Below are 27,567 nucleotides of genomic sequence, written 5' to 3' on the forward strand. Positions count from 1 at the left end.
ATTATAGGACGCTCAGGATTATATGACGCACCCCAAATTTTGAGGAGACAAATAGGAAAAAACTTTTTTTTTTCTAAATAAAATGGTGGTGCTTCTTAAAATTTATGCGTTTTATTGCTTACCAGGGGTGGTGACTGCGGTGAAGCGGGGTCCCAGGGTAGTTGCTGGCAGAGGCAGAAGTGGGGTGAAGATGCAGGCTGGGACGAGGGGGTGTTGGGATGTGCGGCGTGCCGCTGCAAGGGTATCCGGCAGTGCTGCAAAGGGGTCCGGTGGTGCTGCGGGGGCTCTGCCGACATTTTGTGAAAGGCCAGAGCCCCTGCAGTTCCATGGTTTCCTATGCGGTGGACTTCAGGAAAAATGGCTGCCGGGTGGGGGTGGCATAGGAAACCATGAAACTGCGGGGGCTCTGGCCTTTCACATAATGTCGACAGAGCCCCCGCGGCACCGCCGAACAGCCCCTCATCCCAACCTGCGGCTTGCAGCAACACTACCGGTAAGGTATATCCCATTTTCCCCCTAAACCTGGGGGGAAAAAGTGCATCTGATAATCCCAAATATACTGTAATTTCCAGTGCTCTAATCATAGATAGCTGTTAGCTGGATCCAACTTTCAGTGACTTACAGTAGGTTGCTTCATTTCTGAAATGAGGCTCATTTGCAATACCAGACACAGCCCTTGCATAATAGTTAAAAGTAACCTGTCATCAGGAAAAAAAAACACAAAACACTATTAACCTGCAGATATGGAGTCAATATTCAGGGTAATAGCGTTATTAACCTGCCCAGCGCTCGCATTTAGGCTGGTTTCACATTTGCGTTTGAGTCTGCAGCGTATCGTCTGCAACCGCATGCAAAAACGCATGCAAACGCAGTGTTTTTCTCTTACCCCCATGACGGCACCACGGAGAGAGAGGGATCCGCCCTCAGGGACAGGAAACACACAGGTTAAAAAGGCGGGACCTCTCCTCCACCTCAGTTCGGTTTCCTGTCCCTGATGGGGAACCCACAGCTTTCCGAACCAGGATTCCGGGGACCATCGGGCCGAGTTCAGGCAGCGGGGGGCCCCTGCCGCGGTAATAGATGTAATCCCCGAAGGCACGTCCTGGGGCCGGAGGGTCCTGTGTAGTACGTGCGGGGAGGAGGCAGTGAAGAGGATCAAGTCTGCCTCCTCCTCTGTTCTTTCACAAGACTGGTAATAGGTAGCGGCGGCTACCTGGTGTTGAACCGCCGGTCTGGAGCCCAGGAGGAAGGTGGCGGCGGTTACCGATAGGAGGCACTGGCATGGTGAGGCAGAGGCCGCAGCGATCCCCTCCGTCCCTCCTAGAGGCCAGAAACGGTAATGCGCACGCGAAGCCCAGGGCACCTTTCTGCGCAGGCGCGGGGGTCACTTCCGGGGCGGTGCAGGGTATCTCTGGGTAGACCGGATGTTTCCTTGCGCCGCACACCGGAGATAAAAACAGCGAAGGGACTGAACAACGCTGCTCATATCGTGCCACCATGAGTGGAAAAGAGCAGCCGGCGGAGGATACTCCGCAATCCCAGCTGGGAGAAGACCCGCAGGAGCGCCGTCACCAGCAGAAAAAACAAAACCAGGATCAACCCACACAGCGCCGCAGCTCAGGCAGCAGAGGCTCTAGTGGATCCAGGAGGAAAACAACGGTTCAAGTGGAGGAGGCATCCCCAAGACCAGAACCGGTATCTTCCTCACGTTAGGAGGGTAAGTGACCTCCGTGAATGTAAAGGTTCTAAATAGGGGTTTATTTTCCTAGGGGAGGAAATGCCAGGCGAAAACAAAACATAGTGTGCCCTCTCTGCTTGGCAGATCTACCAACTACATGGGCAAAAAAGCTATGTGCCTTATGTATAGAGCGCACTATAAATGAAGAGACCCCAAGATTTGCATCTGAGCTAAAAGATCTAATTAAATCCCAAGTTGAAGAAGCTCTTAGGGTATGTGCACACGTTCAGGATTTCTTGCAGAAATTTCCTGAAGAAAACCGGAAATTTTCTGCAAGAAATCCGCATTTTTTTTTTTGCGTTTTTTTTCCGTTTTTTTCGCGTTTTTTTAGCATTCTGCAAGCGTAATTAGCTTGCAGAATGCTAAAGTTTTCCAAGCGATCTGTAGCATCGCTTGGAAAACTGACTGACAAGTTGGTCACACTTGTCAAACATACTGTTTGACAAGTGTGACCAACTTTTTACTATAGATGCAGCTTATGCAGCATCTATAGTAAAAGATAGAATGTTTAAAAATAATAAAAAAAATAAAAAAATGCTTATACTCACCCAGACATCTCCTCAGCGGCCGTCCGGCTCCCCTTCTAGCTGGTCTGTGCGCACAGGACCTCCCGTGACGTCACGGTCACGTGAGCGGTCACATGACCGCTCACGACCAATCACAGGACAGTGACGTCATTCGGCGAGGTCCTTCAGCGCACACCAGCTACAGGAACCGAACGGCAGCGTGCGAGGAGGCGGGAATACATCGAGGGTGAGTATAGGACTGTCTATTATTTTATTTCTTATTTTTTGACCACTTATATGGTGCCCAGTGCGTGGAGGAGAGTCTCCTCTCCTCCACCCTGGGTACCAACCGCATATAATCTGCTTACTTCCCGCATGGTGTGCACAGCCCCGTGCGGGAAGTAAGCAGATCAATGGACCCCTAGGTGTGCGGAATCCCTGCAATTCCGCATTTTTAATGAACATGTTGCTTTTTTTTCCGCTATGCGATTTTTTCGCGGAAAAAATCGCAACATTTGCACAAAAAATGCGGAATACCCTGTAAATAATAGGAGGCTTATGTAAGCGTTTTTTTTCGCGTTTTTATCACGTTTTTATAGCGAAAAAACGCGAAAAAAACGCTAACAATCCTGAACGTGTGCACATGTGCACACGTTCAGGATTGTTAGCGTTTTTTTCGCGTTTTTTCGCTATAAAAACGTGATAAAAACGCGAAAAAAAACGCTTACATAAGCCTCCTATTATTTACAGGGTATTCCGCATTTTTTGTGCAAATGTTGCGATTTTTTCCGCGAAAAAATCGCATAGCGGAAAAAAAAGCAACATGTTCATTAAAAATGCGGAATTGCAGGGATTCCGCACACCTAGGGGTCCATTGATCTGCTTACTTCCCGCACGGGGCTGTGCACACCATGCGGGAAGTAAGCAGATTATATGCGGTTGGTACCCAGGGTGGAGGAGAGGAGACTCTCCTCCACGCACTGGGCACCATATAAGTGGTCAAAAAATAAGAAATAAAATAATAGACAGTCCTATACTCACCCTCGATGTATTCCCGCCTCCTCGCACGCTGCCGTTCGGTTCCTGTAGCTGGTGTGCGCTGAAGGACCTCGCCGAATGACGTCACTGTCCTGTGATTGGTCGTGAGCGGTCATGTGACCGCTCACGTGACCGTGACGTCACGGGAGGTCATGTGCGCACAGACCAGCTAGAAGGGGAGCCGGACGGCCGCTGAGGAGATGTCTGGGTGAGTATAAGCATTTTTTTATTTTTTTTATTATTTTTAAACATTCTATCTTTTACTATAGATGCTGCATAAGCTGCATCTATAGTAAAAAGTTGGTCACACTTGTCAAACAGTATGTTTGACAAGTGTGACCAACTTGTCAGTCAGTTTTCCAAGCGATGCTACAGATCGCTTGGAAAACTTTAGCATTCTGCAAGCTAATTACGCTTGCAGAATGCTAAAAAAACGCGAAAAAAACGGAAAAAAAACGCAAAAAAAAAAATGCGGATTTCTTGCAGAAAATTTCCGGTTTTCTTAAAGGAAATTTCTGCAAGAAATCCTGAACGTGTGCACATACCCTAAAAGGAGTAAAAAGCCAAAAGGGGAAACTGAGAAACAAATCCCCAGATTACAGCTCTAGCGAGGAAGATAGTGTACATTATAATTCAGAGAGTTCGGCATCTTCATCGGCATCATCCTCCGCATCCTCAGAAGGGGGCCGCAACTGTTTTCCAATTGAGGAAACAGATGCGTTAGTTAAAATGGTTAGGACAACCATGGGTCTGGCAGATACTCGTGCTAAAAAAACTGCAGAAGACCTTCTGTTTAGTGGCCTAGTACAAAAGAAACAGGGCGTTTCCGTTAAATGAAAAAATTCAGGCCCTAATAAAAAAGGAATGGAAGAGGCCAGATAAAGTCCTGTTGACCCCCAAACGGAAATATCCGTTTGATGATCCAGCTTGTGCTTCATGGGGGAAAGCACCGAAGTTGGATGTCGCAATTGCAAAGGCTTCCAAAAAATTTGCTTTGCCCTTCGAGGATATGGGGACCCTGAAGGACCCTATGGGTAAAAGGGCGGACGGATTTTTAAAAGGATCCTGGGAAGACGCTAGCGGAGGGTTGAAACCCGGGATAGCCGCTACATGCACAGCCAGAGCTCTAATGGTCTGGCTGGATCATTTGGAAACACAATTGAAAAACAAAAAAGCAAGAGAGTCTATATTGGACTCCGTATCGGTCATGAGAGGAGCTGCAGCATATTTAGCAGACGCCTCCATAGACTCAGTGAGGCTGGCAGCGAGATCAGCCTCCTTCTCAAATGCGGCCAGGAGAGCACTATGGCTAAAGAGTTGGCCAGGTGACTTGCAAACAAAAGCAAAACTTTGTTCCATACCATGCGAAGGGGAATTTTTGTTTGGGCCTACCCTGGATAATATCCTCGAAAAAGCCGCAGATAAGCAAAAAGCTTTTCCCGGATTTCCCAACCTATCCTATAGGCGGCCCTTTCGAGGGAGGAAGTTTATGCGAAGGCGCCCCCCAAAAAAGAAAAAAGATGGATGGGAAGATAAGAAATTTAGAAGGGGAGGCTTCATGTTCAATAAACCAGATAATAAAAAACAGCCACAATGTAGGTGCGCCCCAGGTAGGAGGGAGACTGACATGCTTCCTCCAAGCCTGGGAAAAAATATCAGGGAGCAACTGGACTTTGAACATAATAAAGAAGGGCTTGAGGCTGAAATTTCATACAAGACCACACCATCAATTTGTTATAACTCCGCAAAGGAAGTCAGAGATGGAACAGCTGAGCATCCAGGAAGAAGTCCACAATCTCCTAACAAAGAATGTCCTCCAGGAAGTCCCACAACAAGAGGAAGTAACAGGTTTTTACTCTCCTCTCTTTCTTCGGACGAAGCCGGACGGGAGTTTCAGAATGATAATAAACCTGAAGAAGTTGAACAAATACCTAGTGACAGAAAGTTTCAAAATGGAAACAATAAAATCGTGTCAGAACCCTTCATCCATATTGTTTCATGACTGTCATAGACTTGAAAGACGCATACTACCATGTGCCGATCCATCCAGATTTTCAAAAATATCTGAGTGGCAGTGATGATGCATGGAGAGCTGAAACACTACCAATACAGAGCGCTTCCATTCGGCCTTGCCATAGCCCCGAGGGTGTTTACAAAACTAATGGCAGAAGTAATGGCCCACATAAAGGAGCAAAATATATTGATTGTCCCTTATCTGGGCGACCTCCTAGTGATGGGCAGATCGCATCTCCATTGCAGTCAGCAGCTAGACAAAGTAATGGCTGCCCTATCAAATCTGGGGTGGTTATTGAATCTGGAAAAATCCAGAATCATCCCAACTCAGGTACAACAATATTTGGGGATAATAGATTCAATAAAACAAGAATGTCGTCTTCCAGAAGTGGAAGTGTCCAACATAATAAAACTAGTGGACAGTTTAAGACGTTCCCCAGTAGTTACTTTGAGGAAAGCCATGTCCATACTAGGGTCAATGACAGCCTGCATTCCGGCGGTCCAATGGGCTCAGGGTCATTCCAGGGAACTCCAGTGGGAAATCTTGGAAGCAGAATACCGCTCAAAGGGAGATTTAGAGAAGCGGTTAAAAATATCTTCTCAAACAATAGCCTCTTTAGTTTGGTGGACAGTCCCAGCAAATCTCAAAGGGGTACCATGGGTATGGCCAGTTTCAATAATCCTGACCACAGATGCAAGCCCATGGGGGTGGGGAGCTCACCTAAAAGGCCAAGTGGCTCAAGATCCATGGTTAGGGGAAGAGAATCTCCTCACTTCAAATATGAAAGTGCTATTAGCTGTAAAATATGCCCTCAACCACTTCCTAACCTCCCTCCATTCCCATCACGTGAGGGTTCTGACGGACAACAGGGTAGTAGTTGCGTATTTGAATCATCAGGGGGGAAAAAGGTCACAACCTCTGATGAAAGTGACGAAATCCATTCTGTCACAAGCAGAAGCCAACCTGCTCTCCCTGACAGCCCTTCACATCAAAGGGACAGAAAATCAGAAGGCAGATTTTTTAAGCAGAACACAACTAAAACAGGGGGAATGGGAGTTAAACCAAGAGATATTCAACCTCATAATAGATCGTTGGGGGGGCCCCGGATATAGATCTGTTCGCGAACAGTCAAAACCGGACAACTCAGGCATTCTGCTCAATAGATCCACGAGGGAATCCAGTGGCTCTAGACGCCTTTCTAATTCCCTGGGATTTCCAACTGGCTTATGCCTTTCCTCCGTTAGCTTTAGTTCCACTAGTTCTGAAGAAGATCAGGGAGGACAGAGCAAGAGTGATAATGATAGCCCCGTTTTGGCCAAAAAGAACGTGGTTCCCATGGCTGCGTCTAATGTCCATATCAGAGCCTTGGGTTCTCCCAGATATTCAAAATCTCCTGTACGAGGGTCCAATAAACCATCCACAAATAAAAAAATTTGCACATGACAGCATGGAATTTGAGAGGGAACTTTTAACTGGGAGGGGGTTCTCTCCAAATCTAGTTTGAACACTATTGGCCAGTAGAAAGCCGGTAACTACAAGGGCGCATGGCAAGGTCTGGAAAAAATTCCTCTCTAGTTCTGGTCAGTCTATCAGAAGAGATCCCAATTCAGGAGATTCTAGAATTCCTTCAGAAAGGGCTAGAAAAAGGCTTGGCAACTAGTACCCTAAAAGTCCAAATCGCGGCATTAGGGGCCCTTTACAACCAGGACCTGGCAGGGAACCACTGGGTAAAAAGGTTCGTTAGGGCTTCATCCAGATCTAGACCTGTCATGCATCACACTTCTCCTCCCTGGGATCTGAATCTGGTGCTGTCGGCACTAACTAAGGCGCCTTTTGAACCCTTATCGCAAGCACCCCTAAAGATAATTTCCCTGAACACTTGTCTGCTAGTAGCACTGACTTCAGCCCGTAGGATCAGTGACTTACAGGCTTTATCAGCCTATCCACCTTTAACCCAGATATTAGAAGACAGAGTAGTCCTCCGAACTGATCCAGCCTACCTTCCTAAAGTGGCGTAAAAATTTTATAGAAACCAAGAAATATCATTACCATCCTTTTGTCCAAATCCCAAAAATGAAAAAGAAAGGACATTGCACACCCTAGATGTGAAAAGGTGTCTGACCCATTATATATCAGCCACGAGGGAGTGTAGGAAAGGGAGGGCTCTGTTTGTCTGTTTTCAGGGGCCAAACAAGGGGCAGAAAGCATCAAAAGCCACGTTGGCAAGATGGGTAAGGGACGCCATCACCCTGTCATATACCTCATCTAAGGAAACGGTTCCAAACACAATTAAGGCTCACTCGACCAGATTGGTGGCAACTTCTTGGGCAGAGCGAGCTGGAGCATCCATTGACCAGATATGTAGAGCAGCCACTTGGTCTTCACCTTCTACATTTTTCAAGCACTACCAACTTGACCTATCTTCCTCTTCAGACCTAACCTTCGGTAGAAGGGTCCTGGAGGCAGTAATCCCACCCTAAATGTATTCTATGAAATTCTCTCCGTGGTGCCGTCATGGGGGTAAGAGAATATCATAGTTACTCACCGATAACGGTATTTCTCTGATCCCATGACGGCACCTGTATATTCCCTCCCTGTCACGTGTGGGTGTGCACACTACTAATATTTAGTCACGAGGTGTAAAAAAAAAAAAAAAAAAAAAAGAGCATAAAAAAAAGGGGAAGAATAATACATACGTATGTATATAATGTTTTCTGTGCATGTAAATAACCAATTAAATTACAGCTGAAGTCCTGTTAAGGCTCTGTAAACCAAACTGAGGTGGAGGACAGGTCCCGCCTTTTTAACCTGTGGGTTTCCTGTCCCTGAGGGCATATCCCTCTCTCTCCGTGGTGCCGTCATGGGATCAGAGAAATACCGTTATCGGTGAGTAAGGCTATTTCACATTTGCGTTTAGAAACGCAGCGTTTTTAACGCAAACGCAGGTGGTGAAAAAACGCATGTAAACGCGTGCAAACGCTGCGTTTTTTTAGACGCATGCGTTTTTGCATGCGGTAAAAAAACGTGGCGTTTTGCCGTGTTTACATGCGTTTTTTCATGCGTTTGCGTTTTTGAAACGCATGCTGAGAAGTGTGTGACAGCTGCCAATCATCAAAATCATCTAGAAGACCCAATATAAAGAGAAAAAGCTATATTTACTTCAGCGCGATATATGTGAAAAGCCGGTAATTCAATTGCCGGCTTTTCATTTCTCCTGCCTAAAAACCCGACATATGAGACATGGTTTACATACAGTAAACCATGTCATATCCCCCTTTTTTTTGCATATTCCACGCTACTAATGTAAGTAGTGTGTATGTGCAAAATTTCGGCGCTGTAGCTATTAATTTTAAGGGTTAAATCGCGGAAAAAATTGGCGTGGGCTCCCTCGCAATTTTCTCCGCCAGAGTGACTGAGGGCAGATATTAGTAGCCTAGAGAGGGTCCATGGTTATTGGCCCCCCTGGCTACAAACATCTGCCCCCAGCCACCCCAGAAAAGGCACATCTGGAAGATGAGCCTATTCTGGCACTTGGTCACTCTCTTCCCACTCCCGTGTAGCGGTGGGATATGGGGTAATGAAGGGTTAATGTCACCTTGCTATTGTAAGTTGACATTAAGCCAGATTAATAATGGAGAGGCGTCAATTATGACACCTATCCATTATTAATCCAATTGTATGAAATGGTTAAAAAAAAACACACACAATATTGCAAAGTATTTTAATGAAATAAACACACAGGTTGTTGTAATATTTTATTGCTCTCTCAATCCACCTGAAGACCATCGTTCTGTAACAAATTAAAAATAATACACCAACAATATACATACCTTCCGTAGATCTGTAACGTCCCACGATGTAAATCCATCTGAAGGGGTTAAAATATTTTACAGGCAGGAGCTCTGCTATAATGCAGCTGTGTTCGTGCCTGTAAAACCCCGTGGAATGAAGGTAATGTAGGTCAATGACCTATAGTTACCTTCAGTCGCGGTGATGCGCCCCCTGCTGGATGTCCTCATATGACGTCGAGCGTGGGAAAAAGTTCCCAGGCTGCAGTTCATGAGAATGCAGAGAATGCAGGGGGAGAGGAGGGAGAAGGACACGGGGAGAGAATGCAGGGAGGAGACGAGGGAGAGCGACACGGGGGGGAGAGAATGCAGGGAGGAGAGGAGGGAGAGCGACACGGGGGTTAGAGAATGCAGCTTACCGGAGCTCTCCGGGACTGTGTGTGAGGAGGTGGAGACATAGAAGCAAAAGCACCAGGGAGGGCAGCGTGTGAGGAGCAGAGGATGTCTGCTCAGAACGTGCAGTGCTTGGAGTACAGACAGAGGAGCAGGGAGATAATCACTCGCACTCTCCGGCTCCAGTCAGCGTTTCTGTCCTGCAGCGATAGAGAGCAAGTGTAGCTGGGCAGAGAGCACTGGGCTATAGTAAAATGGCTGCTAGTCACACCTACAGCAGTGAGTTGTGCAGCCCACAGAGGCGTGCCCAGCTCACTGCTAACGCCTCTTCAATGTTATAGATAGGGTCCACGGCGGTCTATTATCTCCTATGTCCATGGGGTGCCGTATTCTGACACTGATAGTGACGTGCTACTGCTGTGAAACCAAGATGTCAGCCCCCAGTTTCTTCTTTCTACTGGTATAACACACGAAATCTGTTTTACATGCATTCAAATCTTGGTTATAACAGCATGTTATGCTACATTACATTCATTAATGAATGATCTACAAACGCGGTACCTTAACCTTTAAATGGAATGTGAAAGGACAATTCTACTATCCAAACCAAGGGTATCATGAATCGGACAATAGCTGGTTTATTGTAGCCATGTATATTTCAGAGATAAATGCTTTGAAAAGCTGGCTGGGACAGTGCTTCTTAGGCTTCTTTCACACTTGCGCCGGTACGGGGCCGTCGCAAACAGTCGGACCGACGCACGCTGTGAAAATTATGCACAACGTGGGCAGCGGATGCAGTTTTTCAACGCATCAGCTGCCCATTCTAAACTCCGGGGAGGAGGGGGCGCAGTTCCGGCCGCGCATGCGCGGTCGGAGATAGCGGATCCGACGGACGAAAAAACTTAAACTAGAACGTTTTTTTTTCGTGCCGACGGTCCGCCAAAACACGGCGGATCCAGTGCAAGACGGACGTGACGTATGTTCTTACGTCGCGATCCGTCGGCAATACAAGTCAATGGGCAAAAAACGCATCCTGCGAGCACATTTGCAGGATCCGTTTTTTTGCCCAAAACGACAGATTGCTATGTACGTCGCACAATGCAAATGTGAAAGGCTACGTGCACATTTGCTTTGCGTCGGGCGCAGCCGCGGCGACGCATGCGTCATGCGCCCCTATATTTAACATGGGGACGCATGGACATGCGTTGTGTTGCTTTTTGTGACGCATGCGTCTTTTTGTGACGCATGCGTCTTTTTGGGCGCACGCGTCAGGGCGCAGAGGACGCAGCAAGTTGCATTTTTTTGCGTCCAAAATCATGCAAAAATAAAGGACGCATGCGTCACAAAACAATGCGTTTTGCATGCGTTGTGCGTTGCGTCGCCGACGCAACACACAACAACGCAAATGTGAACATAGCCAAAGAGGCCTTAGATGTCAATCTTGGAGAGCAGGACAAGGAGAGGACAACAGGGTCATACCACTGACTAGTCAGCCAAAATGTATAGTCATCTTTTCAAAGTTTATCTTATTTTTGGGGCTATAATATACAGTGTTTACCTAGAAGAAATATTTTGTTAAAAATGTGTGGGCGTCTTACAGTCCGGTGGCAGCTTCCTGTGATCGAGGAGAACAGTAACACGACACCCTTTCCTATCGTTGAGAACTTTTCTCTTCCAGTCCAACACTGATTAGTTTGATCGGTGCAGGAGAGGTTGCTACCAGAACCAGGTCATGTCATCAGTCACATCCCTGGTAGGAACGTCAAAATGTTATCAGTTTATGTGTATATGTACAGTATATACAGAGGGTGCGGAAAGTATTCAGACCCCTTTTAAATTTTTCACTCTTTCATTGCAGCCATTTGGTAAATTCAAAAAAGTTCATTTTTTAACATTAATGTACACTCTGTACCCCATCTTGACTGAAAAAAAAACAAATGTAGAAATTTTTGCAAATTTATTTAAAAACAAAAAAACCAACCTGAAATATCACATGGTCATAAGAATTCAGATCCTTTGCTCACACTCATTTTTCAAGTTTGTAATTTCTCCAACTGTTTGGGAGCAGTGGATGGAAAACATATCCGGATTACCAAATAGGCTGAAACTGGATCCGAGTACTTTAATTATAAAAAAATATTTTTCTATGGTGCTCATGCAACTGCAGACTGTAGGTTTGTCGCTGTGGTAATGACTTCCAGACATTTAAAAACTCGGACATGGGACAACGGTTGTATGGGGAACATTTCAATTTCCCCCTGCCACGAACTCTTCCCAACACTGAAGGCCCCTCCAATGCCATTTGCTGTGGTTGGGGATGAGGCCTTTCAGATGTGTGAAACCTCCTTAAACCATGCTCCAGTCGGGACTTGAACCACACAAAAATGATTTTTAATTACTGACTGACCAGGGAACGAAGAACTGTTGTGTGCCTTTGGTATGCTTGTCTCGAAATGGCTCATTTTAAAGACAGCCATTAATCTGAAAATTGAGACAGTCGATGAGGTGGTCAAGGCTTGTGTGGTGCTTCACAGCTATATAATGGCTAAAGAGCGACCCAACATTGAACTTGATGAACCTGTTAGGAACCCATTGCCAGATTACCACCATCACCACCTGAGAACAACAGTTGAAGTTGCCCAAATGAGGGATACATTTGCGGCCTACTTTGTTTCTGAGAATGGACGCGTGGCATGGCAAGATGAAATGGTTTAGTAAAATGTTCTTGTAATGTTATGTACTTGGAATGTTTAAATGTGCCTTTCATGTTTGCTGAAAATAAAACACCTCTAGTGAAACACCTGTTCCAAGTGCCTTCTACATGACAATACTTTTTTTTTACATTTTTATAAGGTGATCACTGGTTCACAACTACAGTCTTTATAAAATCCACTCTCTGTTTAATGCAGATTGCATGAGACAGAGAGTGGATTTTAACCAAATTGGGTTATGTCACCCATGATTTACATAGCATTGACCTCTTCTCTCTGAGGTCAGTGCTATGGTAGGTGACCTTGGATTAGCTCCATCGTCTCTTCAGTCAGCATTTCTATAATCCAATAGATTAATGCAGACTGAGATGATGGAGGTAATCCAACTCTTATCTTTACTCACCTGCCCGTGTCAGAACTAGTGCACTCAGGATACAGAAAACCCAGCATCCTTAGTGCGCTATTGCTGACACCTGGGCTTGTGAGCATTTCTGACCCCTGACCCTTAGTGCTGTATTAATATTTATTTTTGGAGGATTTTCAGTCCTCTTTGTGTTTTTGCCACCTCATAGCTCCATGACAGGCACAAGAAGCAAAGCTACAGTGTAAAGCAAATAAAGAAGAGGGGCAGCAGATTGTGTGTCATGTAGCTATGAGGCGACGTGTGTGTTGACGGCGCACGGTGTGGGTTGCCGGCGACGAAAGAGACAAAGAACAAGCAGTGATGGGGGAAAAACACAAATTTATTAACACAAACAAAATAAATTAATTTTTACGAGACGAGGGGGAAATGCTATGGACCTGGGGGATGTGGAGCTAGGAGGATTGGCTTGGTGTGGACGATGAAGGGGTTCCAGGGGAAGGGCCTATTAAATTTGTGGGGTCTGGGAGGTCAAGGATGGACGTAGACACATTAGGAGTGGAAGCATGGGACGGGAGAGACACATTGGAAGGGAGAGACAAACTGGACACTTTGGGAGGTGAGGGTGGAGGTAGTACGATAGTTCTTGTTGCCTGTTTTTTTCTTCTTTGGTTTGCCATGAGTATAGTAGTGGCTTCTTTGTCTCCTTGGGAGTGGTGGGATCCGGAACCGGCATGGTGGTGTATCGTCCCGATCCACCACCATGCCGTGCAGTTTGCTGAACCTCCATGGTTGTGGATCGGTGCGGCCGTGCAGTTTTCTGAACTGCCATGCTGGTGGCGGTGGACGGCCGTGCAGTTTGCTGACCCGCCATGGTGGCGGTGGAAAGCCATGCAGGAGCAGGACTGTGCATGGTGGTGGAGTGGCTTTCAGCAGCAACCGGCATGGTGGTGGCGGTGTAGTGGTATGCGGCAGGACTGGGCACGGTGGTGGCCGTACAGGGATATGCAGCAGAACTTGGTATTGAGGTAAAGTGTGTAATTAGTGGCACAGGTGGAAAATACCACCTGTGGCTGCGGTAAGTACCGAGTTTGCTGTATAGCATGAATGAAAGCAGCATTGCAGGTCTGCATCGCATTGAGCTGGAGTTCAGGCGTAAGGTGTTCCGACATGCCCTGCTCTATCTTATTTTAAAAAAATAATGTGCCGTCTCTGGAGGTCGGATTCCAGACGCTAAAGGTGTTGGTTGACATCCTGGAAAAGTGTGTTAGACTAGAAAGTGGTCTGACCCATATTATCTCCCAGCGCCTTCAGGCCATTCTGGAAGACCGAGCTCAAGTGAATAAACTCGGGCATGAGTGACCTGTCCGAGGCCTTCTGCCGCTGGCGGGAAGCGCCCCCCCCCCCCACCAAAAAAAAGAGGCAGAGGACTGGGACAGGGGAACACCTGAAGGACCAGCTGCCTGTTCTCCAGCCTGTGATGCCGGCCCACTTGCTGTATCGCTGGTGGATGGCTGGTACTGGTCCGTGGCTGTTTTATGAGGGACCGCTCCAGAGGATGATCCAGGTTCGAGGGTGCTGCTCCGGGTTCTGTGAGTAGATAAGTAAAACATTACTACCAAAAAATAACAATTGTAAAAGCGTCAACTCCTGTGGAATAGAAAAATTCAGATTACGGAATACAACACAATGGAATACAACACAAAAATACTTGCATTCTCTGAGCAAGGACAGGCCTCAGGAAAGCCAGCAACCGGTGGTACTTATATTTCCCGATCCTTGCTGCAGCACCACTGCGAACTTGGATCTCCTGTCTCTGGTCCTTGTTGAAGCGATCCTTCATCGAACGCCAATGGATTTTGACTTTGTTCACTGTGAAGGGAGAAAAAAATTTGTTAAACAATATACTTGAGGCCAGGATCACACAACCATGTGTGATGCGAGAAATTCGAATGAGTTTATCGTATCACACAGTTGTTTTGATCCTGGCCTTCAGGTTCACTGCCGCATCAGACCACATTGCAATACTTACGAAATTCCTTTCTGACTTGTGTCGTGGCGTTGTCCCAGTCATCCATAAGCGCTTCGGCCACCTCATTCCACAGCCACCGAATCACCACAGCATCAGTGCTGCTGCTCCCGAGTGTCCCACAACACAACTCGCTCCTGCACAAGTGTGATGAGGAGGTCGTTGGCAATGGCTTCTTCCTCCCGTTGTGGAACCTAGAAATGAAAGAAAGACATTAGTGTTGTAAAGATAAAACACTTAAACCAAAAATAGTCAAGAATAACCAAAAACAGTCAAGAATACTTACACGCTGTCTTGCCACCGGAACTGCACTGGAATGGTTCTGGAAAGAAAAATATATTTTGCCACATGTGTAATAGTGACAGTGAATACTTACCAATCAGTAGCAAATGTACTCACTTTAGTCTCCTGTCCACTCTGTGAGGTCTGCTCTGCACTGAAGGACATGATGAGGAATGCTGCAAGAGAGACAAATAATTACAGACTGCAGGGAGAAAAACAGACAGGCAGACATATAGCTTGTATACTTACATTTTGATAGTCTTCCAAAAAAGATGCTGCAATGCCTTGTATCGCTTCCAGAGTCTTGAGAGTACTGGACTTTCACTGCCCATGCCTTCTTTTATAAGGTTTGTTTGGGGGTGGCTTAGAACCAGTTCCTAGACATGTTTACTAGTAAAAACGCATGCGTATGCAAACGCAATCGTATGCATGTCCTTGCATACTAATGCGTTCACATAGACTGTAATGCATTTTTTTGCAAGCGTCCGCATGCGTATGGCGGCAGAAATTTGACGCCTCAAAAATTGCAACATGGTGTGTTAGCTGCGCCTCGCCGCACACCGTGAAACGACGCAAACGCAGGCGTACGCATGCAAACACATGTACCTGCGTTTACAATGTAAAAATATGAAATCAAGAAGCATGTATGTGTCAGAAACATTGCGGACACAACCGCAAATGTGAAACCGGCAGGGTTTTGTCACAATTTAGGCCACAATTTTGGTGCAGATAGCTTAGTAAATTAGTTTTGTGTTTAACAATTATCCAAGATCAGAACATAAGTTGAAAAGTTAGGTATTGCTGTAAAATAACTAAGATGTATTTGGCTTCTGAAGCCCCTGCTTCTTTTTTGTGGGCCTTATTACAGGGCAGCAGCTGTGACTTCCCGTCTATAACGTGTGACCATTGTAGCCAATCCCAGGCACCTGTCTCTGTGGTCAACTCCCTAGTGAAGCAGGCATATTACATCTTTTTATTTTGTTATTAAGTTGTATTTTTTCCTTTTAATGGCACAGTTAAAAGGGTTGTCGAAGACTACAATATTGATGGCCTGCCTATTCGAACGATAGATCATCAATATTAGATACGTCACAACCCATTGATCAACTGTTAGCTGGTCTCAAAGTCTCTGGAAGTTCAGTGCATGAAGCCTGAACACCAATACTCTGTTAACTATGTACCATCCATTGTCTTGTAAAGCCACTCGGCTTTTATAGTAGTAAACGGGAGCAGTGCTGCATTACTCACGACCAGCAACTACACAGTTTACTGATCTGTGATGTTCAGTCTTCAAACATTGTACTCCCGTCAGATGTGCTAACAGCTGAACGATTGGGCTACTGGGTGGGTGTTGTATTTCCCTGATATTAGTAAATTATCTTGGGTCATTTAAAATCATATTTATGCTGAAAAATTTAAGAAAATCTTTGTGGGGTGGATGCTGTCAATGCAGGATAGCAATGTTGGTTTGCTTCGCACATGGGCTCCTGCAGTGTATATTTGTATTTTATTGTGCTTTGTTTTGTTCTTGTGCTGCAAGACTGAGTCCATGCCGATAATTTTACATTTGTTTTGAGTTGTTGTGTTAAATTCTCTCCTTCTGTTATTAAGGATGATGGCAGGCGTAGCTACAAGCAAAGATGACTGTTTTTCCTCTTCATACAACTTGAAAGAGTTTATTCAAGCTGTTGTTCCAATATTGATTGAATGTTGGGTTGAGGAGGCCCCTGAAAAGACTATGGGGGATGTTTGCGAAAAATCTCTGGAGCCCATAGCACACCATCTTCTACAACAGGTGCTGAGCATAATTTCTCTTCTCTGGAAGCTTGGTGAACACCAGGATGAACCACAAAAAATGGTAACTTTTTTTTACCTTATTTTCAATTTTTCTTTGTATTGAATATAATTGAATATCTATGGTCTTTACACAAGTCAGACTGGATCACCTCTCCTGGTTGAGACCCAACTCGGTCGTCTATGAGTAACGTACGTGTGATTATTCGTCACTCCTGCTGTATGTTTATAAAGCTCTGCTTACAGGCTGAGTATTACCCAGCGCATGCCTCTACATAGCAAAGCCCGACCAAACCACATCTGTCAGTTGACCGATGTCCTATTGCTACAGTTGTAGTATGTGCTGTGATACACAGAATGTGGTGTTGAAATTAATCGTTCCTGTACAGTCAGACATGGCCATTACACAGTACACAGCATGGGCACATTTATAAGATTTTCTGCACAGAAACATTTTATTTAACCCTTTAATGACTGTCAGTATGTCTTTTTACTGACCTGAGATACAAGACACTAGCATCCCCATACATGTGACAATCCAGCAGCTGTCGGCTGTACACTATAGCTGACAACTTGCTGCATCGGCCACGATCAGTGTTGGCACCATCCATATCTGTTTAACCCCTTAGATGCTGTTGGCAATAATGACTATTTAACCCTTCGCCACAACAGCACCCAATTGAGAGGGATCCGCCCATAGGAACAGGAAACCTACAGAAATAAAGGGGGAGGTCCACCTCAGTTGGTTTCCTGTGCTTATGGGAACCGAAGGAAGAAGACCTACGGAAAGAAAATACCTGGGCCAGTGCACGCCGCGTGTGCGGTATCTGCGGGAACTGCAGGGTCTGCGGTCTAGAGGCAGCGTCAGGGGAGTTCTGTCCACCAGCCTCCCTCGTCTGACAAAGGTATCCATGCGTACCGGGTCCGGGAGGTCCCAACACGCGTGATATCGTGGGGAGCATCCAGAAAACTGGGCCAGATGCCGGATGCCTTTCGCTATGACACGAAGGCCGATATCAGCGGGGCTTCCGAGGGATGATGCTGCATAATGTGCCAGAGAGCGCTCCTGTCCCGGAAGTGATGGGTACTTTCGGAGCAACCGGATTCAAAATATAAACCTGGAGCAGGGGAGCCACCGGTGTGCAAAAATGTCATCCCCACAAGAGGAGGCTTATGACGTGCATCCACCTGAGGTGCACCCCACCAAGCACAGAGCATTGGTTCCAGGCGCTCCAGCAGAGGTTCCACTCACAGGAGTCGGAAGGGTGATGTGGCAGATGGCACCCAGGACTCGGACTGTACACCGTTCTCCAGAACCTGTATTGTATGGCTTGACTGGGTGAGTGTATGGTGCTCTACCTATTAGGATGACTTCTCCTCTTGCTATATACCCCTTATTTCAGACCAAGAAGACAGAAATCAAAACGTAAAGAATGTGCTCTATGTACTCAGCCCCTCCCTGACTCCTATCCTAAGAGATTGTCAGGATTGCATTAATAATGCAGGAGGAGGTTGCGGTGTCATCAGTAGACATCTTCGCACAATGATCAGGGAAGAGCTGGAGGCCCTGAGCCAGACCAGTATACCCCAAAGGCACAAAAGTAAAAGGAAGGAAAGATCCCCCATCCTAATCTCAGAATCGGACAGTGACATTAAGGAAGCCTCCGACTCCTCGCAGTCATCCTCTTCACCTCCTTCATCAGACTGAAGGTCGCGTGTGTTTCCCTACAAATAGTATCGAAAATTTAGTTAGATCAGTTAGGAACGCTATAGGGTGCATGGATACCAAAGAGGCTCAAACGACTCGAGATAATGTTTGCAGGACTGGCAGGAAGGAGAAGGAGGGCCTTTCCTGTAATTCCAGCAGTGAAAGCCCTAATTAAAAGGGAATGGGAGAAACAATCAGCGGGGCTTCCTTTCCTCAGCTTCTAAAAGGAAGTATCCGTTTAGTTACGAGGAATTACTAAGCTTGTCTAAAGTTCCTAAAGTAGACTCAGCAGTTGCCTCCACTTCCAGACTGTCAGCTTCACCCGTGGAAAATGCGGGCATGCCATCTGATCCACTTGACTGCTAAGCAGAATCTTCACTAAAAAGGTCGTGGGAAGACGCTACAGGTATTTTTAAACCAGCCATAGCCAGTACATGTACGGCTAGGTCCATGCTGGTATGGATCGATCAGCTGGAGCAGCAAGTTCAGAAAAAAGTTTCCAGGGACAAATTGCTACTGGCCATTCCTTTAATCAGAGGGGCAGCAGCATTTATGGCGGATGCTTCGGCTGACTCTTTACGCTTGGCAGCTAGATCGGCTGGCCTGATTAATAATGCAAGACGCGCCTTATGGCTTTAAAGCTGGAAAGGGGACACGCAGTCCAAGTCGAAACTCTACGCTATCCTGTGTCAGGGTTAGTTCCTCTTCGGAAGTGTTCTAGATGAGATTCTCACCAAAGGAAAGGAAAAAGGGTTTCCCTAATCCATCTCTCCCATTCTATAGGAAAACATTTACGAGACGACCATTTAATAAGAGAGGGGCGGCGAAAAGACCGGGCCGGTGGACTATGAGAAGACAAACAAAAAGGTGCCGTGTTTAAAGGATCCTCCTTCTGGAAGGGTGGCGGATACCAATAATTCTGATTCTCCAGTAGGAGACAGACTGAATTTTTTTCCCCAGAAATGGGAGGCAATAACATCAAGTGCCTGGATTTTGAGCATAGTTAGAACTGGGCTGAGATTAGAATTCCATCACATCCCCCGTGAATCATTTATTACATCTCTGTTTGCCAATACAACAGGCGGCTCTTGAGTCAGAAACTCAGTCTATTATCCAAAGGAGTCCTGATAAAGGTTCCAGAAGGCCAGGAGGGAAGGGGATTTTGCTCCCCTTTGTTCCTGGTCTCTAAACCAGATGGGTTGTTAAGAACGATCATTAATTTAAAAAAGTTAAACACATTTATCCGCAATCATAAATTTAAAATGGAGTCAATTAAGTCCACCATAAAACTTCTATTTCTTAGATGCATGATGGCCGGCCTGGATCTGAGAGATGCACACTATCATCTACCCATACATGGCGAACATCAAAAATACCTCAGAGTGGTGGTGTCTTTCGTGGGAGAGATTCACCACTTCCAGTTTACGGCAATGCCCTTCGGTCTCTCTGCGGCACCCCGAGTTTTCACGAAGGTGATGTTAGAAGTTATGGCTTTCTTACGTCAGAAGGACACATTAATTATACTGTATCTTGATGACTGCCTCATAGTAGGAAATTCAACCACCCAATGTAAAAATCGTCTAGCTGACAGTTTCGTCCTTGCAAGTATTAGTGTGGATCATCAATTTCAAGAAATCCAGGCTTGTACCTCAGACTCTCCAGTCCTTTTTGGGTCTTCACCTAGACTCAACGAGTCAAAAATGCCTACTTCCAGAGGTAAAAATATTACTCATAAAGGAAAAAATTAAAGCTGCAATGGACAGACCCCGGATGTCTCTAAGGGAGGCTATGTTCCTGTTGGGTTCCCTTTTCTCCTGTATCTCGGCAGTCCAATGGTCCCAGTATCATACCCGGAAGTTGCAGCATCAGATCCTCTTTGAGGGGAAATGTTTGTGGGGTCGTCTTGGAGGAATAATAACTCTATCCACAGAAGTTTTATCCTCTCTGGTTTGATGGTTAGATAATACCCATCTTTCTAGAGGTGTCCCATGGGTGGTGAAACCCTCCTGTATAATCACTACGGACGCTAGCCCTACGGGTTGGGGTGCCCATATGAAGAATGTCACACATAGTCAATGGAATATAAGGGAATTACAAGATTCGTCAAACTTAAAGGAGTTCAATGCGGTTAGTTATGCACTGCACCATTTTTTATCCCCACAGCTTCAAGGGAAACACGTAAGAGTCATGTCGGACAACACCACAGTAGTCGCCTATGTGAACAGACAAGGCAAAACCAGATTAGAAAGTCTGTTTTCTGCAGATACATTTTTTTTTGTTTTAGCCGAAGATCATTTGCTATCCCTTTCTGCTCTTCATATCAAGAGCAAGGACCATTTAAAAGCAGATTTCCTAAGCCGCCATGCCTTAAGGCAAGGAGAATGGTGTCTAAACCAACAAATATTCAGGAAGATCGTGGACATTTGGGGTCTTCCTCAAATAGACCTTTTCGCCACGAGAAACAACAAGCAGGTACAGATATTTGCCTCCCTGAACATAACAGATTATCCAGAGATAGTGGATGCCCTGTAAGCTCCATGGCATTTCGAACTAGCATTTGCCTTCCTGCCAATAATACTGTTGCCACTGGTCATCAGGAAAATCAGTGAGGAGAGAGCGAGAATAATCCTGATCGCACCATTCTGGCCCAAGTGGCCATGGTTCTCCAGGCCATGTCAATATCAGACTCATGGGTCCTTCCTTCAGTCCCCAAACTGCTCTCTCAAGGTCCATTCTTCCATCCTCAAGTGGAGAATATGCACTTGACAGCTTGGAACTTGAGGCAGTTATTAAGATCAAGAGGATTCTCGGAAGGACTAATTAATATGCTACTACAGAGCATAAAACATTCCACAACAAAAATTTACTCTTAAGATATGGCGCAAATTCTTAGATTTCTATACGGACACCTGTTCTAGGGATGTTCCCTTAACACCTATCTTAGAATTCCTGCAAAGAGGTAAAGATTTAGGCCTGTCTATTAATACATTAAAAGTCCAGGTATTTTCTCTATGGGCTCTTTACGGTTATAATGTAGCAGGGGACAGGTGGATATCTCGGTTCATCAAAGCATGTTAACTTATGAATCCGGTCCACATATCTCATATTCCCCCCTGGGACTTGAATCCGGTCTTAGATGCTTTGACGGGGCCCCCCTTTGAACCATTGGACTCTGTTCCGCTTAAATATAGATCTCTGAAGACAGCCCTTTTGGTAGCACTGACATCTGCTAGGAGGGTTAGTGATATCCAGGCGCTATCCATAGACCCACTGTTTTTATTGATATCACAGGACAGTTTAATACTAAAGCCGGATCCCTTGTATCTTCCTAAAGTGGCAGCGAAATTTCATAGATCGCATGAGATCTTTATTCCCACCTTCTTTAGTGGTCCTGTCACTCCAGAAGAAGAAACATTTCATACTCTAGACGTGAAAAGAGCAGTCATTAAGTACATAGATAGATCTAGGGACTGTAAACAGTGCAGGGCTCTGTTTATATATTTTCAGGGTCACAAAAAAGGGTACAGAGTCACGAGGGGCACCTTATCGCATTGGATCAGGGACACTATTTACCTGGCATACTCCGTGAAAAATGAAAATCCTCCAGAGGGTATGAGGGCACATTCAGCTTGAGCCATAGCATCTTCCTGGGCTGAGAGCAGACGTTCCAATTGAATCTATATGTAAGTCTGCTACTTGGTCGACTGTCTACCTTCTATAATCACTACAGACTCAATCTTCCTTCATCTCCCAACTTAGCCTTTGTCAGATCTGTACTCAGCACCATGGTCCCTCCTGTTGTGAATTCTGCTCTTAGGTTCCCCCCGGTGGTTGCTGGTGGTAATGCAGTTGTCCCTGGGTTGCAATCCTGGGCAGGTGTTCCTGCTGATTGCAGCTCTGACTGGGGTATTTAGGTGTGCAGGATTCATTAGTCCTTGCCAGTTGTCCATTGTTCTTGGAGGTTATTCATCTCTGTCTGGTTCCTCCTGCCCTGCTGCCAAATCAGCCAAGATAAGTGTCTGGTTTTGTTTCTGCTGCACACATGCGGTGTGCTTTACAATTCAGTGCTATTCATTGTTTTTTTTTGCTAACTCCATTTGTCTTTTGCTAACTCCTGATTTCTGCCTGCGTTTGTCTTTCCTCTTATACTCACAGTCAATATTTGTGGGGGGCTGCCGATCCTTTGGGGTTCTGCTCTGAGGCAAGATAGAATTCCCATTTCCATCTATAGGGGTATTTAGTCCTCCGGCTGTGTCGAGGTGTCTAGGATGTGTTAGGTACACCCCACGGCTACTTCTAGTTGCGGTGTCAGTTTAGGGTTTGCAGTCAGTACAGGTTCCACCTTCTCCTGAGAAAGTCTCATGCGGCTCCAAGGTCACCGGATCATAACACCCTCCCAGGTGATGGATCTCTAGATGTCTCTCAAGTGGGTGTTGTCGTGGCGAAGGGTAAAAAGACTGATTACTTACCGGTAACACTCTTTTAGTGAGTCCACGACAGCACCCACTCACTTCCCTCCCTAAGTTAGTTGTAAATGGTACACGTAATAAATTATGGATATTTAGATAGTAGGATAGTATTCTTGGATGTACAAATTTATATTGCATATGCCTAATACTGGGGCGGTTCCTCTGGTACTCTGAAATCCAACTGAGGCGGAGAGGTGTACCTCCCCTTTTATTTCTGTAGGTTTCCTGTTCCTATGGGCAGATCCCTCTCAAGTGGGTGCTGTCATGGACTCGCTAAAAGAGCATTACCGGTAAAGGTCCCGTCACACACAGCGACGCTGCAGCGATACAGACAACGATGCTGATCGCTGCAGCGTCGCTGTTTTGTCGCTGTGTGGTCGCTGGGGAGCTGTCACACACACAGCTCTCTCCAGCGACCAACGATCAGGGGAACGACTTCGGCATCGTTGAAACTGTCTTCAACGATGCCGAAGTCCCCCTGCAGCACCCGGGTAACCAGGGTAAACATCGGGTTACTAAGCGCAGGGCCGCGCTTAGTAACCCGATGTTTACCCTGGTTACCAAAAAAAACAAACAGTACATACTCACCATCTGTTGCCCGTCAGGTCCCTTGCCGTCCGCTTCCCGCTCTGACTGTGTGCCGCCGTACAGTGAGAGCAGAGCGCAGCGGTGCTCTCACTTTACGGCGGCAGTCAGAGCAGGAAGCAGACGCCAAGGGACCTGACGGGCAACAGATGGTGAGTATGTACTGTTTTTTTTTTTTTTACATTTACGCTGGTAACCAGGGTAAACATCGGGTTACTAAGCGCGGCCCTGCGCTTAGTAACCCGATGTTTACCCTGGTTACCAGTGAAGACATCGCTGGATCGGTGTCACACACACCGATTCAGCGATGTCAGCGGGACCTCAACGACCAAAAAAAGGTCCAGGCCATTCCGACACGACCAGCGATCTCGCAGCAGGGGCCTGATCGCTGGTACGTGTCACACATAGCGAGATCGCTACTGAGGTCGCTGTTGCGTCACAAAACTTGTGACTCAGCAGCGATCTCGCTAGCGATCTCGCTATGTGAGACGGAGCCTTAAGTAGTCCGGCTTATCATATAAATGATTATCAGATTGTGGGGGCTCCCTCTTTATCCTTATTGGCACCCTGAGATCATGATTGTGTGGTCCTGATGTTTGCCATGGAAGTTCATGGCTAAATAGCGGCTTTAGAGCCTGCTGGCTACAGTGGCCTGTTCAAAAGTTAGTGACATTTAGGTGGTAAAACTACTTTTTCATTCCTGTCAGGCCACTTTGTATTAATTCCTGAAAAGCACCTGAAGGGTTAATAAACTACCTGACATCAGTTTTCAGTATGTCAGGGGTGCTGTTTTTTAAATGGTATCACTTTTGGGTGTTTTCCAATCTATACAGTGCCTTGCGAAAGTATTTGGCCTCCTGGAACACAACCTTTTCCCACATATCATGCTTCAAACATAAAGATACCAAATGTAAATTTTTGGTGAAGAATCAACAAGTTGAACACAGTTGTGAAGTTGAACGAAATTTATTGGTGGTTTAAAATTTTTGTGGAAATTCAAAAACTGAAAAGTGGGGCGTGCAATATTATTCGGCCCCTTTACTTTCAGTGCAGCAAACTCACTCCAGAAGTTCATTGTGGATGTCTGAATGATCCAATGTTGTCCTACATGCCTAATGATGATGAATATAGTCCACCTGTGTGTAATCAAGTCTCCGTATAAACGCACCGGCTCTGTGATAGTCTCAGGGTTCTGTTTGAAGCACCGAGAGCATCATGAAGACCAAGGAACACAACAGGCAGGTCCGTGATACTGTTGTGGAGAAGTTTAAAGCCCGATTTGGATACAATTTGATTTCCAAAACTTTAAACATCCCAAGGAGCACTGTGCAAGTGATTTTATTGAAATGGAAGGAGTATCATACCACTACAAATCTACCAAGACCCGGCCGTCCCTCTAAACTTTCGTCTCAAACAAGAAGACTGATTAGATATGCAGCCAAGAGGCCCATGATCACTCTGGATGAACTGCAGAGATCTACAGCTGAGGTGGGACAGTCCGTCCATAGGACAACAATCAGTCGTACACTGCACAAATCTAGCCTTTATGGAAGATGGCAAGAAGAATGCCATTTCTCAAAGATATCCATAAAAAGTGTTGTTTACAGTTTGCAACAAGCCACCTGGGAGACAAACCAAACATGTGGAAGAATGTACTCTGGTCAGATGAAACCAAAATCGAACTTTTTGGCAACAATGCCAAACGATATGTTTGGCATAAATGCAACACAGCTAACGACCCTGAACACCCCATCCCCACTGTCAAACATGGTGGTGGCAGCATCCTGGTTTGGGTCTGGTTATCTTCAGCAGGGACAGGGAAGATGGTTAAAAGTCATGGGAAGATGGATAGAGCCAAATACAGGACCATTCTTGAAGAAAACCTGTTGGAGTCTGCAAAAGACCTGAGACTGGGACGGAGATTTGTCTTCCAGCAATACAGTGATCCCAAACATAAAGCAAAATCTACAATGGAATGGTTCACAAATAAACGTGTTAGAATGGCCAAGTCAAAGTCCAGACCTCAATCCAATTGAGAATCTGTGGAAAGAGCTGAAAACTGCTGTTCACAAACGATCTCCATCAAACCTTACTGAGCTTGAGCTGTTTGCCAAGGAAGAAAAAATGAGCAATAATTTCAGTCTCTCAATGTACAAAACTGATAGAAACATACCGCATGCGACTTTCAGCTGTAATCGCAGCAAAACGTGGCGCAACAAAGTATTAAGTTAAAGGGGCCGAATAATATTGCACGCCCCACTTTTCAGTTTTTGAATTTCCATAAAATTTAAAATGGCCAATAAATTTTGTTCAACTTCACAATTGTGTTCCACTTGTTGTTGATTCTTCACCAAAAATTAACATTTGGTATCTTTCTGCTTGAAGCATGATATGTGGGAAAAGGTTGAAAAGTTCCATTGGGCCGAATACTTTTGCAAGGCACTGTACGACTCCTAAAGTCACTTTAAACCTGGATAGGTCCCTTAAAAAAAAAAATAAAAATACATTTTGCAAATTTCCATGAAAAATGAAAAATTGTTTCTACATTTTTAAACCTCCTAAATTGCTAACAAAATGAAATAACATGTGAGAAATGTTGTTTTTTCTCCTTCGTCTCATTGGGGGACACAGGAGTGTGGGTGTATGCTACTGCTGCCAGGAGGCTGACACTAAGTAAGCATAAAAAAAAGTTTAGCTCCTCCTCAGTCGTATACACCCTGACACTGGCCGAAAGCGAACCCAGTTTATGCTTAGTGTCTGAAGGAGGCACAGGTCTGGTTTCCAGACTCTCCATATTTTTCCTCTTCACATTGGAAATGAGATAGGGGCGACGGACCCTTTTGCAGGGTACCGATCTCCCCAAACCAACAACGGGCGAGCACGTGGAGTATCGCCTCCACGTATCCTCTCTCGCAACGTCAGACCTCTTACCGGACTTAGCCCTGACCACCCTAAGATAACGAAACCCTAGGCTATACAGGAGCATATCGACTGTCCATGCGGCCTCCACTGCATCACCAATTTTCAGACAGCTGTGATGGAAGGAGGCGGATGGTCCCTTTCCTCATCCCCTGAAGGGAAGATGGAGTTAGGGTGCCTGCACAATCCTTTTCAGACAGTCCCACTCTTATCTTATGCTCCATCGCGTGGTGGGGGGCTGGGAGGGTTCCTGCAGCAGCACGCATCCCTGGAACAGTGGACGCTGCGGTCTTTGTGCCGCTGGGATCCCGGCTCCTGGTCCGCCCCCCTTCATCCTCGTTCATGTCCTGGGTAATTTTAGCCCCAACGTCTGCCGAGTTAGGCCGCGGGTGGAAGTCCCTCTGCTTCCGGCCGCGTCATCGGCCGGCGGGCTCGCCACTTCATCCCTGGGTGAACGACGGGGGGAAAAATCTAGACCCCCGGCTTCTGTCGTGGTAGGCTGCGGGCGGAAGCCCCTTTTGGCTGTGTCACCAGCCAGCGGGCCCTGCCTTCCTCATCACTGGAGCAAACGTGGAGGAAAAATTTAGGCCCCCGTCTTCTGCTTCCCATAGGCCTCGGACTGAAAGCTCCGCCATTTCTGGCGGAACCACCCACCTAGGAAGCGCTCCTTTTTAAAGGAACAGCGCGGTTGTGTCGCCCTGTGACGGGATCCATAGGACCGACGGGGACACAGGACTGGGGTAATGGCTACTCCCCCCAGCCTGACAGCTGCCATATTTGTTTCTGCAGCCTATCTAAAAACACTGATTATAGCATCAGCAGGGTCACCATGTGTAGAAGGACCAAGTCTCATACGGTTTTATGTACCGCATGTGTAGCCTGTCTGTCCCCTTTTTCGCATGCCCAGAGTAATCGTCTCTGTGAGGCTTGCGATTCCGAACGCACTCAGGAGCCTTCCCCTGCGACTCAGGCAGAAACTGTAGTTTCTTCTCCGGAATGCGTCACGTCCTTGTCGCAATCTATGGCGTCCCTAACAAAGGCAAACGCGTCCCTTCAAACCCCGGCTGGGACAGCGGTTCTTATGCCTTGGAGAGGTCTTCCGACTCACTGGAACCTCCGGACTGCAGGGGCTGCGCTCTCACTAGGCAGACGCGGGGGAAACTAACCCACATCTTGTCTCCCGGTCCATCAGGTGCATCTGCATTCTTGAGTTCCGCCTCTCGTTCACCCTC

General features: G+C 46.2%; 1 protein-coding gene across 3 annotated transcripts in view; it reads left to right on the forward strand.

The window, feature by feature from the left end:
• TEX10 (testis expressed 10) overlaps nucleotides 1–27,567 on the forward strand; it is a 1,074,503-nt gene that overhangs the window by 84,806 nt on the left and 962,130 nt on the right. For 2 of the 3 annotated variants that reach the window (XM_077269470.1, XM_077269471.1), the window contains exon 3: nucleotides 16,472–16,718. The exons of the other annotated variant lie outside the window; for it this stretch is intronic. In XM_077269470.1, coding sequence (XP_077125585.1) covers nucleotides 16,472–16,718 — 247 coding nt within the window. The remainder of the gene's footprint in view (nucleotides 1–16,471; nucleotides 16,719–27,567) is intronic. 3 annotated transcript variants of the gene reach the window in all.

Source organism: Ranitomeya variabilis, chromosome 6 (assembly GCF_051348905.1).
Source record: "Ranitomeya variabilis isolate aRanVar5 chromosome 6, aRanVar5.hap1, whole genome shotgun sequence".
Taxonomy (NCBI): Eukaryota; Metazoa; Chordata; class Amphibia; order Anura; family Dendrobatidae; genus Ranitomeya; species Ranitomeya variabilis.